A 15,128-nucleotide genomic window follows, 5' to 3' on the forward strand; every position below is an offset into this window, starting at 1 on the left:
CATAGCCCAAACGAGTAGCGCGGGTTCATTCCGCTTTTGGTTCGTTTGTCCAATGTAGCTCTTGCGTTCTCATCGGTCATGATGAGAACGCAAGGCTGTTCATTCCATTTTTGGAACTGAGAAACAACCTTTCTTTGACTGAATGCGCGTTGCGATGACGTCACGGGACGTGTCTAAGCCCAAAATCTGCGGGAAATATGTGGCAATTACGAAAATTTGCGAGCTCTTGCGAAAATTGCAGAGTTTGCGATAAATTCAGCAATCGCAGAATCGCAAAATCCTGGAGGGACTCATTAATAAGATATAAAGAGGCTGGTCACTTTAAGACTCTGGAATGAGCAATGAAGTTGACGCTAATGTTTTCACGCAGTTCAGTGATGTGAGTGTTCAGTTTATGCAGTTCAGTAAAGTTGACGAGAACAATAAAAAGTTAAATAAGTTAAAGTACGAGTCCTCTTTACAGACGTAACAGGTAACAATAAGGTTACATTATCTAATAATGTCATAAGACATACATAGTATACAAAACAAAACAATATACAAAACAGTAATAATACACACAGTGTCCTGGGGATATGTATGTTAATTAATAGACAAACCGTTCTATGAATTAATGGAGAGAAGTATTTTTTATCTGTTTCACTAGTGAATGAAGTGAGAAGTACACTCTCTCTAAATTCCTTGGGTTGTCTTATCTTGATGATTTGTCTTTGTTGCCATGGTGGCCCAAGGCCTGTTCTCTTGATAACTTAACAACTAAACAACTATGATTGCATACAGTTTAAATAAATTACCATGCACACATGAAAGAGTTTTTTTTGTTTTGGGCCAACATTTATTTGAAAAATATTTATTCCTTCCTGAACATGATGCTGTGGTCCTCAGTGTTGTTTGGCACAGCAAAGACATCTGAAGAGCTTCCTGTACTGCTGCCTGACCTGAACAAGAACGAGACGAGAGGAGCTGAGTGACTTCATGAGATCAATTTAACCTCTGAAACTCATGAACCAGAATGGAGTTTGCTTATGAAAAAAAAAGAAAGAAAGAAAGAACGAAAGAAAAGAAAATGAATAAAGAAAAACAGGTAAGAAACTGTGCTGCCACTGTCTCTGGGGGTTTATTGGTTTATTTATAGAATAGGGATGGAAAAAGTCTGACCTCATTATTGAGGACACAGTAGATCAGGAAGATGAAGGTTCCCTGCTGGGAGTTCAAGATCAGGAAGAGGATCTCCAGCACCTTACTGCTATTAGTGAAGAAACCCAGAATCCAGGAGCAACCAAGAACCACAAACTGAGCCAATGTTTTAAACACCATAATCCTGCAGAGAAACAGAGAAAGAACAATATTATATGTGTCTTTATTGACTATATGTTGTTTTCTATAGAGAAATTAATTCATATTACTTGTTTTGTTTCATCTGTGAAACTTCAACATTGAGATTTTTGAGAGCCGAGTTCACATTGGTGACGATCTTGATGAAGAGAACCGTGTTTAACTGAAAGGTAGAAGAGTAATTAATCACTGTGATTTCTTTTTAATCAAAAGTCATAAGAAAAAAAGAAACATGTTTACCGCTAGTATGACACAAACAGGACCCAAAAAACTCCAGATGAAGCCTTTATCCATTTTAATCCAGCAGCTGTTTATAGGGGGGGAAGAATATAATAACTGAATGATTTTGTCAGAAATACTATTTCAGGTATTGACTAGTGAAATATTACAGATTTGAATCTTGTGCATGATGTTGATACAGTCTCTGTCAAGAGTGTATATTTTATCAAATTAAAAACCAACCAAACAAAAAAACTCACTATTTGCTGCCGTAGCCGTCAGGAACCAGACCGACAGACACGGCCACCAAAACCAGAGCAACCAGATATCCAATCACACACAGGAATCCACTGCTAAGCACCTCCCTCTTTTTGGAGCTGATCTGTGATAGATTCTTCACACAGATGAAGAGCAGCACAGCTTCAATGAGCATCCACACAAAGCCAGAGAGAAAGAGGAAGTGCAGAAGGCCTGAGATCACGGCAAAAACACATTTCAGTTTCTCACTCTGATGTGTTTTAGGGTGAAGTTGACTGGTTTAGTGAGTTTAGTGTTGGTGGTTTTGGGAAGAGTAGCTGAGATCACAGTGGACATCATGGTTTTAATCGTGTTGTTTGATGTGTTGAAGAAGTCTGGCTTCAGTAGATTCTCCATCGAGTTGTAGCTCATGAAAGCCACTGCAGCTGATCCTGTGTGACAGAAATAGAAATGTAACAACATGTTTAAATAACAACAATCAAAAAAGTAAATAAATGTGATTTAACAATAATGGTAATGGCATTTTTTATGATTTGTTGTTTCACACAGAAACATTTAACATACTTTCATTGTTGTTCTTGGATATCCCAATGAGATCAATGTCCACAGAAGAATTTGTCGTGTCAAGTCGAGGGATTTTATTTAAGGTGACATTTGGTCCAACCATGAAGACTTGACCCTCTGACAAAAACAAGCAGTTATGTACTATATAATGTATATTAATATTTAGCTTTTAATGAAAGAAACAATTGAATTGGCACAAAAGCCAAACAAATAAAATGACGATTCATGATTTCTAGATGTAGTATTTTAAACTCTTCAGGTTTCTCGAGGATAAAGGTCAGATCTTACAGTAAATTGTGTACTCAAGTGATTCAGTTCTCAACTGGGTTTTCTTCCAAATGTCCCTAAAATCAAACATTTTTCATGGTTTTTCTGTACACAATCTGCCCATGATGGCGTTTGTCCTATTTGACGAGCCTTTACCAAATGATGAAGGAATTTGCACCAAAATAATGACTTTTGACATCAACAACAAAAGACAGTTCCCTTTCGTGGAACTTCGAACTGCGTCCTCTAGGGGTCCTCTTTTAAGAACTAATGATTACACAATTAACATATAATGTAGCTGCATTTGTCATTGTCTGCCACCTGTGACCCATGCTGATCACTAGATATCATATGTGACCCTGGACCACAAAACCAGTCTTAAGTGGCTGGGGTATATTTGTAGCAATAGCCAAAAATACATTGTATGGGCCAAAATGATTGATTTTTCTTTTTTGCCAAGGGTATTAAGTAAAGATCATGTTCCAGGAAGATATTTTGTAAATTTCCTACTGTAAATATATCAAAACTTAATTTTTGATTAGTAATATGCATTGCTAAGGACTTCATTTGAACAACTTTAAAGATGATTTTCTCAATATTTAGATTTTTTTTTTGCACCCTCAGATTTCAGATTTTCAAATAGTTGTATCTCGGCCAAATATTGTCCTCTCCTAACAAACCATACATCAATGGACAGCTTATTTATTCTGCTTTCAGATAATGTATAAATCTCAGTTATACATTAGTCGAAATATTGACCCTTATGACTGGTTTTGTGGTCCAGGGTCACATATATAATCTCAGTGTCATCATCAGTAATAATTATGTCTTCACTTACCTACAGCAGCAAGAGTAAAACTGACACTGGCACTTGTGTCTGTTGGCTTCACTAATGTAGACATGAGTTTCTCACTGGCTTTTAACACACTGTTTCCAAAGGAGGCTAGTTCAGTTGGGTTTGATGATAATGACGACTCTAGAATCTTCTCTGAAGCACTGAAGGCCATAGTCAAAATACTGGTGACAGTCTAATTTATTGATCAGATAAAAAAAGTTACACTACATGTAAATGTCAACAGAGGCAATAAGACAGCACTGCTATGTAATTCATTATGTAACTGACAAAGATTTGATTAATTTATGATATTTCTCTTGAAGACTTACATTCAAAGGGAGTACTGTAATGTTCTCTATCTGCTCAAGAAAATGTTGGAAACATGTCTGAGCCTGAAATCACAATCATGAAGGCAGTATTTGTTTATTTTGATCATGTTTTTTCAGTATTAACGGAGAGAACGAAAATGCATTGTTACTGTTATGGTCCAACTCTAAATCTTCAAAAACTCAACTTACAGTGCATCCTTCCTGCAGCGTTATATTTATGCCTGCAAGGAGAGAAATCAGCATGAAGACAATAATAAAATACAGCTGTGAACAAAAATTCAACAGTGCTAGACAAAACTTTGGAAAATAATTCTTATAAAGTCCTTGTGTCCAATTTTGTATTTAGTCCAGAGTGGAAGTTAGTGATTTTGGCTATTATGATGTTACTCCATAAGTATAATAACCACAAACAAGTTTAAACTAAGTGTCTTGTTAGCAGTTTGCATGGCATGCAGGAGTGAATATTAAGCATATTACACTCTAAAAAATCCTGGGTTCTTTTTTTTTTTAACCCAAATGCTGGGTTGAGACTTTTGGGTAATTGTTTTAAGGTTATTTTTTTCAGTGTTTGGGTAGTTTTTGTGTTACCCAGCTCTGTGTCAGACATAACAACCCAATGTTTGGGTAGTTTTTGTGCTACTCAGCTTCTGTGTCAGACATAACAACCCAATGTTTGGGTAGTTTTTGTGCTACTCAGCTTCTGTGTCAGACATAACAACCCAATGTTTGGGTAGTTTTTGTGCTACTCAGCTTCTGTGTCAGACATAACAACCCAATGTTTGGGTAGTTTTTGTGCTACTCAGCTTCTGTGTCAGACATAACAACCCAATGTTTGGGTAGTTTTTGTGCTACTCAGCTTCTGTGTCAGACATAACAACCCAATGTTTGGGTTGTTTTTGTGTTACTCAGATCCTGGGTCAGACGTAACCCAGCGGTTGAGTTATTTATTGCGGGGATTTTGCGTCGTCTTCTGGAGAGAGCAGTTCTAAGCGCCATCGAATTGAAGCATTTCTTCTGTAAAATACAGGTGTGTGTACATTTTATTTTATATATTAAATCGTTACTGTGCTGTATAGCCTATCGTTCAATTTTATGCAGAGCAACATACAGGTGCGCGGTGTGAATCACCGTCCCTCGCATCGGTCTTTTCGTGTGATGGAAAAGTCTGATGCTTTACATAAAATAAACGATTATGTTTATAAAGATAGAGAATACTATGGTGCCCGCGAGGAGACATGGTCAGTTCACTTAGTTTTGTCGTGGCCATGACATAATAACTTGTGGGAACGTGATATTATGTCGTGACCACGAGATCATTTTGTCGAGGTAACGACATCCATATGTCTTGGCCTCGAGATGCTATGTTGAGGGAACTACATATTTTTCTCGTGGCCACAAGATTAATGCCTAAACAAACCTGCGTGACCATAGCAACCCGGGATTACCAGAGATGGATTCATTCATATTTTATTTTGAATTAAGAAATTATTATATTATTTATTATATAAATTATTACATTATTAAATTATTATATTAACCATAGGCCTTGGCTACTGGACTGTATTATGTGCGATAGTCAGCATTCAAATGAAGTTTATCATGAATAAATGTTACATAAAGTGCATAATATAAAATAGGCCTACAAGAAAACATTTGTATCCATGCTACAGTCTTGTAAGTCCATTAACTGATCGTCTTTTTCCCGTAATATTTGTGTGCATATTCTTGTTAACACTTGTGAACACTTGTGAACAGAAGTTCACCAGAGAATCTTCAAAGCTCAATCTGCAGATCTGTTCATTTACAACCAAAACATCACAGCACAATACATGACTGACCAAACATCAGACTACATTACCAGCTGGGCTCGTCTCTGGTGTGACTGTTGAACTGGTGCTGCTGATGTTAGTAACAGCTGAAAAAAATACTGATAAATATCAATAAATCAACAAACACATGTAAATATATTTACCAGCACAGTATGTGAAATAACGGCCACTGTGCCTGACCTTACACATGATAATCAGGCCTTTACTTAGTTTAACTTAATTTACTCTTTTCTGAAGATGAAGACATTTGTAACTACACAGTAAGGTAAATGTACTGCTTGGGAACCAAGTAATTCTGAGAAAATTAAAAAGCCAGTTCCGGTATTTCATGCATGAACCCCATAAAGCAAACTAGTTTGATAAATAAATCTAAATAATATGAAGATATCGGAGTTCTTTCACTAAAATTGATAAATGCTATCTAGTCTAATTGGATAAAATAAATGTCTTCAGTGGTACAAACATTCATTCCAACACTAATTCTTATTTTGAAAATGGCACTTCACACACACACATATATATATATATATATGTCAGTTAAAATGCTATAGAAGGAGAATTAAAATAAAAAGTATTTTCTTATGACATAAAACCCTAATAAAATTAATGTAGTTTAAACATTTTAATGCAGATGTATTCTACTGATCAATGCATGGAAACAATGTCTGTGTGAATAATTTCATACTTCGTAAACTGCAGAAAATGCTGTTAACCAATCAGAGTATGTGAAATCAGCTCTGTTCTTCATCTTTACATACAGGCACAGATATGAAGACACAAATATCATGAATGTGTAGAAAGAGCTCATGTAAATATAATTACCTGCACAGTAGGCTGCACTGCATTTAGTAGGTCTAACCAGCTCATAGACATAATAATTTCCAGGACAGGCTTTGACTTTAATGGGGTAAGACCCGTAATAGCAGCAGTAACTGCCAGCGTAACCGCAGACATCTCGAGTGACGACTCCATCCTGTACTGTTGGGTGTCCACCACGAATCCACAGTGCGATATCAGTACCACAGCTATACTGAGCAACACACGTGTCTGGAATCTGAGCGCTCAGACCGTCAAGGAAGAGACGATACCAGCCGGTCCAGTTGACGGAGCAATCATACATTTTGACTGAAGCATATGTATTATTGATGGCTCTCCTTGCTTCGTCCAACACAGTATAGTTGAGGCAGGGGTCAGACAGATTAGCTGTTATGAAAACCCAAATATTAATTCATAGTCTCAATATTAATATTTAAAAAAATTGTAAAACATGGTCACAAATTTCTTGTATATGCAAATTGTCCCACACACACACACACACACACACACATATATATATATATATATACAGTATATATACTGTAGATTGATGTGGAAAAAGTAAGTTAAAGCAGTTTAACATAAGGCTGCAACATAACAAAACATGAAAACAAATGATGGCTTTCCTACTTTCGGAAGGCACTGTATCACCTTGAATTTGTGTAAAGATATTTTGGGCAGGTTTGAGCATACCTTTTTGAAAAGAAATGCTTTTTTTCTTTCTTTCTTTTTTATCTAGCTAATCATAACAGCTATGACATTTGCAACTTTAGTGGACATGGCATACACTGTCTTTTATCTTCATAAATTCATATTTAAAGGCATTCATGCTCTCTCTATGCAACATTAAACAGTCTTTCAAAGCATATTCTTGTCGTATACATGTCACATTAACTGTAGTTTCCAGACCAACAACACAGCCCCATAGCTAATGCGATTTCTCGTGATGGTTTATACTGTTTTTTTTTACTGGTATATTATAGTGGTGCAGTAATTATTTTATTCTTCAGACACAAACACACATCTATTCAATGATACAGATCTTCATTAGGTCAGAAAATAAGCCAATAGAGACACAATGTGTTACATTACCAGTTGAGATGGTCGCTGGTGTGACGGCTGTAGAGCTGGTGTTAACGCTGCCAACATCTGAAAGTTTGGATGAATAGTTAATTACGAACAGAGACAGAAATGGTGTAAAAAGAGTTCATGTAAATGTAATTACCTGCACAGTATGCAAAACTGCATTCTGTTGGTCTAACCAGCTCATAGACATAATAATTGCCTGGACAGGCTTTAACTTTAATGGGGTAAGACCCGTAATAGCAGCAGTAACTGTACAAGTTACCGCAGACATCTCGAGTGACGACTCCATCCTGTACTGTTGGGTGTCCACCATGAATCCACAGCGCAATATCTGTTCCACAGCTATACCTTGCAACACACATCTGTGGGATATAAGCGCTCAGACTGTTAATGAAGAGACGATACCAGCCACTCCAGGTGACATATTTGTCACAGTTCAGGACTGAAGCATGTGTATTACTGATGGCTCTCCATGGATTGTCCAGCACAGTGTAGTTGTAGCAGGGATCTACAGAGAGATAAGCTGTTAAGAAAATGTAGTTTACAAAATTAACATGCTTCTGTTATTAAATTGATCCACAAGTTTAGCTGAAGACATTTACATCTCTCTTTTCTTTTTAGTATTAGCAAAATGTTACACCACAATGGGAAGCAGAACTGTCAACCTTGAGTTACACAGCACAAATGAACTTGAAATGAACAAATGAAATTACTAGCAGCATTCTCATACAGTATCCTTCAGAAAAGTAGACAATATATAGAATCACCAGAAACAAATGTGTGGTGTTTTGTTAGACATTCTGATTTTGCAGTATTTATTTTCTAAAATGGGCCCAACTCAATTTTGATGTTCTCTGAAGACATGAGCTGTAAAACTCAACGTCATAAAGGTAGGGTGTACTGGATCTGTCATTTCTAGGTGTTTGAATCTTTGGGCAGAGAGCAAATGAACTTGAGTCATGATTCATATGGTTTTGGGTTCAATTCAAGAACAATCTTTGCTAATTCAGGGGAATTCAATTTAATTTGCAATTATATATTTCCAGGTTTTCAGCGGGAAACCTGGGTCGATAAACTAATATAAAAACATTAAAGTAGCTTAATTCAGTTACACCCAACCATTCAATAGACCCCATGCTCTGTCAGTCATTTGATGGGGTCTGATGCTAAACTAGCGCTATTGTGAGAGAGCTGTCAATTGCTCAAGTGATGGTCAGTGTTTGTTCAGAAAGTTATGGATGAAACAGAGAACGGTGCGATCCCATGAACGGTGATAAATAGCGCATCACATAAATCGATGCATTGAGAAAACAAGTGAATCGTTGCAGCTCTGGGCTGCGTTTCCCAAAAGCATCGTAAGCCTAAGTTGATCATAGCTCCATTGGTTTCAATGGGTCGACGATGTACTTAAGCTTACAATGGTTTTGGGAAACGCAGCCCAATTCAGTTCATTTCAAAATTACAGACATGCTTATCCAGACGAAATGCCACCCAGCAGCAGAGTGCATTACCAAATGTAGCCGTCGCTGGTGTGACTGCTGCTGTTAAGACATCTGAAAAATAATTATAAATACAAATTAATCAACATATTACAAAAAGTACAATGAAATAGCAGTCAAATGGCCAAATAAACAAAGAAATAAAAACTGCTTTGACAGGATTACTTGGTGACAGTTCACCCAAAAATTTAAATTCTGTCATAATTTTCTCACCCTCATGTCATTCCAAATGAGTATGAATTTCCTGTCTATTCTAGAATTTCCTATTACCCTATTATATTCATATTACTCATCTTTTCCACATAATGAAACTCTCAAGTAGGGCTGCCCTCGACTAAGGATTTTTCCGATTGACTAGTAGTCGTTCATTTGAAGCATTAGTTGACTATTCGTGCACATTTATTAATAAACAATTTAAATCATTATAATAAACCTTTAATTACCTGCATAGCCTTAGCTCTCAAGCACACGCATAAAGGTTGCCACAGCGCACTGCAGAAGCTACTGATTATGAATGGGTCAGGGAAAAACAGTAAGGAGGCTGCATTAACATTTTAATAATGTATTGATAAACTGTGTTTTCTTTGTTTTCAGTTTAAGAGATGAAGTCGGCGACACTGACTCGTCATCTCTGCAGTAGTGGGCACGCCTGTATGCATGTTTCATACAGATTACATAATCTGAGAATATTTGTTTTCCATTTGATTTAAAAGTAGACATTTTGCTCTCTATAAACATGTTTTCATATCTCTAAGGCAAATATACACAGAGTTTCAGAGTTTCGACCTCAAGTTCACAGAGACCGAGACGGCAGAAAGCGCATCCTGTTTGCTTTCATTATTTCACAAAAGTGCAGTGTTTTGTTGTCATTGTGAGTGAACATAAATAAACGTAGAGACTTTACAGATTTGAAAGATGTATTACTCTTATCTGTATGACCAAAAATAAGTATTTTAAGAGCAAGTGAGTGCACCGGCACCTCCCTCTGTACTGCAGTGAGCACGCTTCTACACTCCATACAGACACTTCAGTAGCGCACATTTTTCTAGGTTAGCCTAACATTAGATTGAGCAGCCATGTAAAATTTCTAATACTTACATATTTCAGATGATAAGCCATATTTGAGGTCAATGAATGATAGGCGAGCGTTTGGGTGTCCCTGATGTACTAGCCTACCACATAGACCAGCCGTTATCGATCTGTCTGTCACAGACTGCGTGACTTCGCCTGTGGATTTTTTTTTTCTGCAACTAAGCGACTAAAAAAAATTTGGTCGACCAAGCCTTTTCTGGTCGACTAATGGTAAAGGTAGATGGCGAAGACCTGATCCTCCGCATAAGAGACTGCCAATGAGTCATCAGTGGAGAGTAGCGAGGCAAGACTCAAGCTCTCACAATGAGAGCAGTCCATCTTCGTAAGCGCTGCCAACAGCATTAGTTCTCGCATGTCACATGACCAAACATTATATGCACCATTTTTGTAGCAACTTAAATTTCAGCCTTTTCTTCTCACAAAGCTATCATGATTTCAGAGGATTATATTTAGGATACTTAATGATAGGTTCAGCTTCCATTCACTTGATCAAAAAATTATCAGAATATTATACATGTACAGTCTTACAGGTTTGGAGCGACATGAGGGTGAACAATTAAACTTCAATTCAGCTGTCCACCACATTAATGCCACATTTCAGGCATCTGAATGAAAGAAGTGGTCAATGTTGTGAGTGGCTGTGGTAGCAGTTGTGAGTAGCCAAAGATAACTCAATCACATTGTAGTTTTATCAATATGAACACATGCGACCAACTGATTCAGGAATTCTAGAGGTCTCATCCATCTACAGACACAAAAGCAAAAAACACTGTTTAGACTTACACAGAATAACAGAGATGGTAGTCGGTCCTTTTATAAAAGCTGAAATATGAAGAAAAAAGACATTAAAATAAACTGGAAATGTTTTGAATTGTATTATACTTTTGATTTTATGAGCACTACATTCATCATATGGCCGCAGTTCATTTCATAAAAGCTTTGGAAAAATAAGAACCAACCTTTAAAGTCAATAAAAACACTTTCATGAAAGGAAGCCATTGTCAGTTTTGACAGTCTGTGTTTTTCTCTGTATCCACAAACTAGTTGAGAGGACAAGCTTCCTTAACAGAGAATAAACAAATTAGCTTTGGCTCTGATGCATGACATTAAAAATAAAATGTATTTGTGTTTCACACATGAAAATATTCCACAAAATGTATGGATTTCCTTACAAGATTTACAATTTTTTTTGTCAAAGCATAACGCAATAAAGGATGAAAAAAAAAAATTCTTAAAGAAATGTTCTCCCAGAGGATGTTCTCTCTTAGAACCACAAACTGTTTTTCCAGAAACGTCACACATGAAAACTGGTATAGATCTATAAGCACTCTAGAGTATTTCATAAAGATTATATCCTTACAAATTCATAAAGATGCATCCTTAAAAATGTCAAATCCAAAATTAGCCAACTGCAAAATACTCACAAATCAACTGTAACTACACATGATACAACATCAATACATGTTTTTAAATAGACTGATGAGGATCATTATGAGCAGAAACATATTACCTGATGTAAACTTACATACAGTGATCCCTCACCAGACACAAATGACTGCTTAACTAAAAAAAAAAATTTTTATGTTCAGATGTTTACAGAGAAGTTATCAGTCTATCACCCTGATAAGGAAATTTGATCACATGTCCACTGTTTTTAAATTCAAATTAAAATACAAATGTAAAAATAAACTTACATATCCAGTTTCTTGGAAGTGTATTATCAGATATATTTGCCATATATGTCATTTCCTATCAGGTTTTTGTCCTTCTTAACCCACATTGGCAGCTGCAGGCAGAGTCTACCTGCACGAGTCCACCAAACAAGGCACTTAAGTGTCTTTCTTTTTTTTCCTTTTTCTGTTCCAACTTTGTTTCCACTCTCTTTTTTCCCATTCAACATGTGTTTTCAGTAAATTCCTGCTGACTCTCAACAACACTCTTTGTCACATGTCCACTCTTCTCTATGTAATAATTGTTTTGAATTTCAAGCTGTTAACTGTAACCAGAGGCGGACTTACCCATTAGGCAAAGGTAGGCGACCGCCTTGGGCCCCCAAAAGCCAAGGGCCCCCTAAAATGCTTTTCATATTCAAGATGTGCATTATGCGCGGACATGTGAACGGTTGCTGTTCACGGTTTTTATTACCACGACAAATGTCTGCGTGTGTGAGTTGAATGTGCTTCTAGTATATACTGCTTGTAGCAAATGAAAATATCATGCATCTGAGGCTGTAATTAAATATTGAGCAACAGTGCGTATTATATGTTTATCGTTTTAAATGCCGCTTACTCATTTATGAGAAGGACCCAAGTAGAGGAGGCATACAGTTACTTTTTTTGGTTGATATAATCCTTGGGTGTGTGTATAATTTCCTTTTCTTTATTTTTTCAGATTCATTTAAATGTTTAGTTAAAATAACTACAAATAAATGTATTTTAAAGTTTAGAATTAGACAGCCTTTGGAAAGTGTATGAGCCCAGGCACACAGGCTACCGCTGGTAACTCATCAGTTGACTTTTTATATGAATGAAACTCTGTAGGGAACCGACTGTCTTCAGAAAGGTTTCGCTGGCATTTTCATTTGATCTGATAAAGCAGCTTTTATGAACGCAGTGCTGCTTTGCTTACAGCCGTTACCGGAGAAAACGCTATATTTCTGCCGCTCCAAAAGCGCCTCCTGCTGGCAGAGAATGAATGTGCATTTTCAATAATCCCATCTGCAGTTTTTGTTCAGACCAATTCGAAAATCCACCCACATAAACCCGTTTTTAATCAATATAATAATTAAAACTTCTGACTCATCCCTTTTCTTAAAAAAAATGGTTTAAAGGCTCAATTGTGAGGTTTATCATTTTATAATTTATTTTGTTTTTGTGAAAACCTGTATCTCAACTATTAATCAATTGCTATTTTGTGGTCTAAAACATGAAAGAAAGCCATTATAACATGTAGATGAAAAATGTAGAAACATTGGACACAACTATGGGGCACCATTAAGCAGCAGCATCACAACAAAAAATGAACCTCAAGGTTGATCTAGGTAAATGTGAGCAAATGTATAGGGCCCCATTCCTACATTTTGCCTGGGGCCCCCAATTCACTAAATCCGCCCCTGACTGTAACAATTCCTGTAAAACTCCATATTGTCGTAATGTATTGCCCTCAAGATCAACTGGGTACCTTTATAGAGCAGCTGGATGTGAAGCTGTCCTCATTTGGCGACTTCAACATTCTACTCTCTCCTAGCCTTATTCGATCTCAAATGGCTTAACAACCATAATTCTGGCATAAGACTCAATGACATTTACAAAGTGAGTAAGGAAGTAGGGGAGTAAGGAAAGCAGAAACTAAAGAATAAAAACAAAACTGACTAGAAGTCAAACACAACACGGCAAAACAATTGGTTGGATTGCACGGAGCACAAACAATGAGACTATAGGGAAAACTTAATAAGGCCTACTGAACAGGAGATAGGAATGAAACAGTAACAAAATAATAAATGGAAAAACAAGAGAGCGGGATTGAACGCCACAATGGCAACAACACACGTGCTAAGCTGTCAATCAACACAAACACAACACAAACAGAAAAAAACTGGACAGATCAGCATGGGGACCTGACAGAAAGTAATGCGTTACATTACTTTTGAGTTACTTTTTAAATCTTGGCTGGGCTTGTTTATTTGTTTTTAATATAAAAAAGTTATATTTTTGGTAAGTGTAGAGGCCCTTTCACACCACAAGTTAAATGAATAAGCCTCAGGCTAAAGGAAATGTAAATTTGTGTCTGTACAGTAGAGGGCGCAGTTCTAACAAACCTTTCAGCTGTGCTGCCATTCTGGATGGAATGAAGAATAGAATGCAGGAGAAGTTCACTCTTCACCAATAATAAAAATAAAAGAAACACAAATGTTATGTTTATCTAAAGTCATTTTTATTTCATGGGTGAATTGGGCCATCAAAGGTCAACAGCAAAGATAGTGGTTAATAAAATGGGATTAATACATAAAGGATATTTCTGTTATTTGACATTTATTTATTGCATCATATTAAGTTTGCATTTCACTGTTTTTATTAATTTTGAGGAGTACTGAATCTGTTTTTGGCCAAGTGAGATGAGTAAATGCATGTTCACATTTAGTTATGTTACACAGCACACACAACGTTTCTCACTCCCGATTTCTCTCAACATGGGGACAGGAGGGCTGTCAGTCAGTGGGAAAACAAAGTAACTGCTATTACTTATTTGAAAAACTCGTAAATCAAAAAGCACTGCATTACTTTACTAGTTACTTGGGGAAAAAAGTAATCTGATTACGTAACTCGCTTTACTTATAATGCATTACCCCCAACACTGATGCTTAATTTACAACTACTTGTGTGCCACCAACCCCTCTGCCAGTTGCATTCAGCTGAAACCTGCACTCGCTTTCACTCTCCCATCTTTCCTCTGTTGTGTCATCCTCTTTTTATGCTTTATGGCCTACTTTAACTTCTCAACAATATCTGTCCTCTCTCCTTCAGGCCGGCGTGTGCTACTCCCTCTAACTCGGGGGTCTCCAACCCTGCTTCTGAAGAGCTACCGTCCTGCAGATTTCAGCTCCAACCCCACTAAAACGCACCTGAACTATCGAATCGAGGTGTTCAGGGCTACTTGATAATTACAGGCAGGTGTGTTGGAGCAGGGTTGGACCTGAAGTCTGCAGAATAGCATGCAGCTCTCCAGGAGCAGGGTTGGAGATTCCTGCTCTAACCTCTGGGTATCCGATGTTCTTCATGAACACCAGACCAGACTCGGGGCACCAGAGAGAAAATGGTGCAAATCATAAGATCCATCTGACCCGAGTATGTATCAGTTTTGGTCAAAGTCCATACTGGCAAATATTTCCACAACAAGATCAACAGCACTTCAGACATATGAAAACTCTTTCAATCATAACATCCTTTGTCCCTCTCTATCACCTCTTTAACAGCTGATGATTTCGCTAAATTCTTCACAG

At 37.0% G+C, this 15,128-nt stretch overlaps 2 protein-coding genes across 2 annotated transcripts; both read right to left on the minus strand.

Annotated features, from left to right (window-relative positions):
• Positions 1-872: 872 nt before the first annotated feature.
• On the minus strand, positions 873-3,650 carry LOC107572789 (adhesion G protein-coupled receptor E1-like). Its single transcript, XM_016259227.1, has 8 exons — positions 3,482-3,650; positions 2,377-2,493; positions 2,062-2,243; positions 1,815-2,029; positions 1,576-1,642; positions 1,407-1,498; positions 1,159-1,321; positions 873-938 (listed from the first exon to the last, which is right to left on the minus strand). Exons 1-8 carry the CDS (start codon positions 3,648-3,650, stop codon positions 882-884), a joined length of 1,062 nt encoding a protein of 353 aa, XP_016114713.1. The 3' UTR covers positions 873-881.
• Positions 3,651-5,580: 1,930 nt separating this feature from the next.
• On the minus strand, positions 5,581-14,906 carry LOC107572790 (pancreatic secretory granule membrane major glycoprotein GP2-like). The gene is made up of 6 exons (XM_016259228.1): positions 14,822-14,906; positions 7,678-8,061; positions 7,545-7,601; positions 6,459-6,839; positions 5,666-5,722; positions 5,581-5,600 (listed from the first exon to the last, which is right to left on the minus strand). Exons 1-6 carry the CDS (start codon positions 14,904-14,906, stop codon positions 5,581-5,583), a joined length of 984 nt encoding a protein of 327 aa, XP_016114714.1.
• Positions 14,907-15,128: the final 222 nt, after the last annotated feature.

Source organism: Sinocyclocheilus grahami, unplaced genomic scaffold (genome assembly GCF_001515645.1).
Source record: "Sinocyclocheilus grahami isolate Dianchi unplaced genomic scaffold, SAMN03320097.WGS_v1.1 scaffold1813.1, whole genome shotgun sequence".
NCBI classification, from domain to species: domain Eukaryota; kingdom Metazoa; phylum Chordata; class Actinopteri; order Cypriniformes; family Cyprinidae; genus Sinocyclocheilus; species Sinocyclocheilus grahami.